A 6,000-nucleotide genomic window follows, 5' to 3' on the forward strand; every position below is an offset into this window, starting at 1 on the left:
GAGAATGATGTCTGATGTAGGAGATATAAATATAAAAAATATAGCATACTTTGCTTACTTTCATTCTATTATGTCATATGGGGGTCATATTCTGGGGTAACTGATCAAAGCGAGCCAAAGTTTTTAGGGTGCAAAAGTGTGTGATAAGAATCATTCGTGGTGTAAATTCAAGAACATCATGTAGAAACCTGTTCAAAGAACTTTGCATTCTAACCACTGCTTCTCAGTAGATTTGTTTCTTAACGAAATTTGTTGCAAGTAATATATTTCTATTTCCAACCAATAGCTCAATACATAGTATCAATACTACATATAAGAACAATCTATATAAAGACCTAAAAACACTTACCTTGGTCCAAGATGGGGTCCAATATTCAGGAGCACACATTTTCAAGAAATTGCCAGCAACCATTAAAAACTTCGTTTCAGGTAAAGCACCGGGTAAACAGAGTGTGGAAGGCTTTTTGATACGCAACTTCTTCTATAGATGAGTATCTTAACAGACTGTTAATCCAGCTTAAGTAAAAATGTCTGTCAGATTTCAGTTTTGACAGCACTCAGCCGCAACTGTCAAGATTAAGTACTTCGTTTATGATAAATTTATTAATAGTGCATAACAATGTTTCATTCTGACAATGTGTTAATTCTGTAAATATTAGCTGTTCCAGTTTACCGCATTGTAATCACCTATTCCCACACTCTCCTGACAAATGACCAGGGTAGTACGTATTATATGCAAATGTTTTATGTTTTTATGTTATATTTTCGGACATGTTCCACACCCACAAGAATCATCTCATTTTTTGAATCTGTGGCATGAAAACTGAATCTAATCTAATCTAATATCTCTTCTGTTTCGATTTTCCAACAGTCCATGTTTCATTATCATACAACACTGTCTCCAAACGCACATTCTCAGACATTTCTTCTTCAAATTAAGGCCTATGTTTGATATTAGCAGACTTCTCTTGGTCAGGATGCCCTTTTTGGCAGTTCTAGTCTGCTTTTGGTGTCCTCCTTCCTGCGTTCGCCATAGGTTATTTTGCTGCCTAAGTAGCAGAATTCCCTAACTTCATTTACTTCATGTGCATCAGTCCTGATGTTAAGTTTCTCGCTGTTCTCATTTCTGCTACTTCTCATTAGTTTCGTCTTTCTCCAATTTACTCTCATTCCATATTCTGTGCTCATTAGACTGTTCATTGCATTAGCATATCATGTATTTCTTCTTCAGTTTCACTCAGGATAGCAACGTCGTCAGCGAATTTTGATATGCTTTCAGTTTGGATTTTCTTTTACTTCCACCATTGCTTCTTCGATGTGGAGATTGAACAGTAGGGGCGAAAGACAACATAACCTCTCTCATATCATTTTCAATCCGAGCACTTCGTTCTTGGTCGTCCTCTTGACTCTTGTACATATTGTATATTACCTGTCTCTCCCTACAACTTACGTCTATTTTTCTCAGAATTTTGAATATCTTGTACCATTTTATATTGTCGAACGCTTTTTCATGGTCGACAAATCCTATGAATGCGTCTTGATTTTTCTTTAGTCTTGTTTCCATTATCAACCGCAACGTCAGAATTGTCTCTCTGGTGCCTTTACCATTCCTAAAGCCAAAATGATCGTCATCTAACGCAGCCTGAATTTTCCTTTCCATTCTTCAGTGTATTATTCTTGTCAGCAACTTCGATGCATGAGCTGTTAAGCTCATAGTGCACTAATTCTCGCACTTGTCAGCTCTTGAAGTCTTCGAAATTGTATGGATAACTTTTTTTTCCGAAAATCAGATGATATATCACCAGATTCATACATTCTACACACCAACGTGAATAGTCGTTTGTTGCCACCTTCCCCAATGAAGTTAGAAATTCTGATGGAATGTTATCTATCCCATCTGTCCTATTTGAGCTTAAGTACTCAAAGCCCTCTTAAATTTTGATTGAAATACAGGATCCCCTGTCTCTTCTTACTCGACTCCAGTTTTTTCTTCTATCGCAGCAGACAAATCTTCCCCCCTTATAGAGGCCTTCAATGTACTCTTTCCACCTATCCCATCTCTTCTCTGAATTTAACAGTGGAACTCCCGTTGTGCTCTTAATGTTACCACCCTTGCTTTTAATTTCACCGGTTTTGACTTTCCTATGTGTTGAGTCAGTGCTTGGGACAATCATTTCTTTTTAACTTCATCACATTTTTCATGCAGCCATTTCATCTCAGTTTCCTTGCATAGCTTGTTTATTTCATTCCTCAGTGATTTGCATTTCTGTTTTCCTGAATTTCCCGGCACATTTTTCTACTTCGTTCTTTCAGCTATCAGCTGCAGTATATCTTCTGTTCAAAAAATGGTTCAAATGGCTCTGAGCACTATGGGACTTAACATCGGAGGTCATCAGTCCCCTAGAACTTAGAACTACTTAAACCTAACTAACCTAAGGACATCACACACATCCATGCCAGAGGCAGGATTCAAACCTGCGACCGTAGCGGTCGCTCGGTTCCAGACTGAAGCGCCTAGAACCGCTCGGCCACACCGGCCGGCTTATCTTCTGTTACTCTTTGTATCTTCGCAGTTACCTTCTTTGTACCCATGTTTTTCTTTCGAACATCTGTAATTGCTCTTTTCAGAGAACTCCACTCTCTTCAACCATATTATACTGCCTATTGAGCTATTTCTTATTGATCTATAGCCTTAGAGAACTTCAAGCGTGTCTCGGTATTCCTCCGTACTTCCGTGTCCCACTTCATTCTGTATTGTTTTTCTTTCGAACATCTGTAATTGCTCTTTTCAGAGAACTCCACTCTCTTCAACCATATTATACTGCCTATTGAGCTATTTCTTATTGATCTATAGCCTTAGAGAACTTCAAGCGTGTCTCGGTATTCCTCCGTACTTCCGTGTCCCACTTCATTCTGTATTGATTGATCCTGACTACTCTCTTCAATTTCAGCCTACTTTTCATCACTACTAGATTTTGATCTTAGTGTATATCTGCTCCTGGGTACACCTTAAAATCCAGTATCTGATTTCTGAATCTCTGTCTGACCATGATGTAATCTAATCTTCGCGTATCGTCCAGCCTTTTCCAAGTTTCGCTTTACGATGTTGTAATTCACTATCAAAATCTATAATTAAGAGGCCAGCGTACGTTAGCGCAGCTCCTTCAGGAGGCTGCAGACTTCGTGTCGTTTGATACATCTGCCCATACAAGAGCACATTTGGTGCATATTACCAACAGGGAGTGTGTGCAATTCATTGTGTCAAGGATTTTAAACTATATCGACCACTACCAAAAATATCAGCCGAGTTAACCTACTTAAACTAAACTGAAGCAAATTCCAGAGCAATATTAAACTGTCTGACATTTTCTTGGTAGTTGTTAGTATTGTCATTATTCTGTTCTGTCAGGTTTTGAAGCTCTTGCACAAAATTTAATAGGATCTCAGTTAGCTTTTCCTTGTGGCAACGCGTAAGTAGCCAGAGTGTCACTGAACACCTCTACAGACAACGTTGGAAGCCAGTGTACGCACATTTGGTGAATATTACCAACACTGCGTGGCTGCACTTCATTGTGTCAAGAGAAACATCGGGAAGAACAATGTGTTTTTGGAAGGTTATGTAGTTGTTTCCTTGCACTCATGTATTGAAGGATATGACATAGATCAATCGCTGACACAAAGTCATTGTCTTGCACTGATTGTTGCCGTTGAGCACTGAACCGTTCTTGTCTGCAACTGCGCTTAGCTTCTCTGTCTTGATGTAGTCGAAATTGTTGCCTTTGTTCGTCACTTTGTTTAGCATTTCTGCTTCTGCGATTTGTGATACTTTTCAGTGGTGTGCAACGCCCTCTTGGTCTGCATGTTGCGCCCTGTGGAATGTGGAAACCTGAAATGCAGAAAAACCGTTAGCAGACAATTAACAGTTTCGGTTTTTGTAATTATTCATTTGTTAAGAAAAATTAATAAGAAATAAATATTTCCGGCAAGACATGTTTTTCTTTGTTTTTATCTTTGCTGGCGATGCAGGTTAATGGTACTGAGATTTGGGGAAGTATAACGTAACGTTGAAGTCGCTTTGAATTAAATGGTAAAAAAATTAACTTATAGAAATAAACGGTACTTAAATGGATTGATGAACGTTGATGTAATTCAATTTATTCGCGCAGTTAGCTCCAACCGCTGTTGTGCATAATAGTAAAACTAGATTGTCAATAGATGGCGCCTTCTAAATTTTTTACATCGACGTGTATCACCGAAATCGCGTAATTGACTGCGGTTGCATAAAGAATGTAAACGACTGCAACAGCTGTCTTATGTGTTAGTTAAACACATTGTCCACAAATGGCACATTCTCGATTATTTTTGTAAAACTGTTTTGAAAAATAGTCATTTGACGATAACGTAAACTTAAACTACCGTATCTGTGTATTTATTGTCATTAATGGTGAACGAAATCTTGAAAATGACGTCTTGATCATTAATTTTTGTTTAAGGGTGCGGGAGATATGACGTACTGACAAAAATATACCGTTCAGCAACAATATACATGATACCCCAATATCTTCCCTTCTGTGGAAGCAGTTTACACATAGTGACGCGTCCAGTACTGCCATAGATACTGGGCTTTCTCCGACTCCCATCACGCGAATTTTTTCTCATGCGTGCCTTGATGCTCCTTATCGGTACCATCGCCTCTATATGAGGCTTACATACTCACGAACATTACTCACTTCTTCCAGCGTAATGAATCATAAGTATTTACTTTCATTAGTCTTTTCGTTTACTGAAGAAAATAAGTTAGACATTGTTTTTATTTGAACTATAGGTAATGCTTTCCATGTTTTAAATGATAATGTTGACATTATATGTTATGTTCTTTTTCAGCGGTGATAATCGGCATTGCATCCTTTGATGGTTCTAAGCCATCCCGTCCCATCATCTTCAAGGCGGATCATCCTTTCGTGTTCCTCATACTGGACCAGCAGACCAAAACAGTGCTGTTTATGGGACGTTTCTCGGACCTCCCATCTCAATCGTGATGTAATCAACCTGTTTGCTGGTTGAGACTATAACATGTTTCCGCATATCTAGTAAATGTCCAGTCTCAGTTCATCACATGTATAAATTACAAAAATGTGTTAGTTATAAAAAAAGATATAGCATATCATAGTACTACAGTGCATTCTTTATTACCTCACAACTGTCATTGATAACAACATTTCCCTAAATATGCAAGAACAAACTGTCTTGGTTGCAAAACTGGATTTTCTATTTTACTTCGCCTCCAATAATGCATTTCGCTTGATCAGGTTGGCCAACGAGAAAAAAAAATACAACCTATCATACAAATGGCATGATTGCGATTTAGCAAAATTCGTCTAGCAAAAAAGAAAATAAAGAACTTACTGGCAAAATATGCTGTCAAGCATACAGGATGACGCGCACACAAATATCCCAGCACGAAACTGCCGTGGTCAGAATTTAAAAAACACTGAAGTGCCGTTTAATACAATTTCAGAAGCCAATTAATTGTCTAGTGCACTACAAGCCCAAAACACAGTCGAACTAGAATTAAAAACATATAAAAACAATGTACTGGTAGAGAAGATGTTGAATGCAAGGGGAAACCGAGCCTAAACATGTGAAAGAGCCAACATGTAACAGCCCTTGACTTTTTTTAGGCCTCGTGCGAGGTCCTATAAAACACATCACCTCGAGAATGGCCAAGAAGTATCCAAAAGCAAATAACCGGCTTAGTCTCACAAGAATGTGTATAAATAGACACCAGATTACCTTGTCCGATTTGCGGCGCCATCCACATCCACTAAGACGGGATTGAGCCAGCGTAGATAAATAACACTGTAAATACGTAGCAGGCGGAGTTGCAGCTAGGATACGCAGCCGACAGCAGAGGGAGCATGTAGGCGATGAGTCGTGAAGCTATTAGGTTTCCAGAAGTAATCACCAAGAGGAACATGACAAACAGTAAAGTCACGTAAA

At 38.6% G+C, this 6,000-nt stretch overlaps 1 protein-coding gene across 3 annotated transcripts in view; it reads left to right on the forward strand.

Moving 5' to 3' along the window:
• Positions 1 to 5,172, forward strand: part of LOC124594774 (leukocyte elastase inhibitor-like) — a 193,857-nt gene extending 188,685 nt beyond the window's left edge. The window contains exon 9 of one of the 3 annotated variants that reach the window (XM_047133174.1): positions 4,947 to 5,172. In XM_047133174.1, coding sequence (XP_046989130.1) covers positions 4,947 to 5,039 — 93 coding nt within the window. In that variant the 3' untranslated portion in view covers positions 5,040 to 5,172. Of the gene's footprint in view, positions 1 to 4,884 lie in introns of all 3 variants that reach the window. The other 2 variants (XM_047133176.1, XM_047133173.1) reach the window with 2 other exon arrangements.
• The last annotated feature ends 828 nt before the right edge of the window (positions 5,173 to 6,000 follow it).

Source organism: Schistocerca americana, chromosome 2, assembly GCF_021461395.2.
Source record: "Schistocerca americana isolate TAMUIC-IGC-003095 chromosome 2, iqSchAmer2.1, whole genome shotgun sequence".
NCBI classification, from domain to species: domain Eukaryota; kingdom Metazoa; phylum Arthropoda; class Insecta; order Orthoptera; family Acrididae; genus Schistocerca; species Schistocerca americana.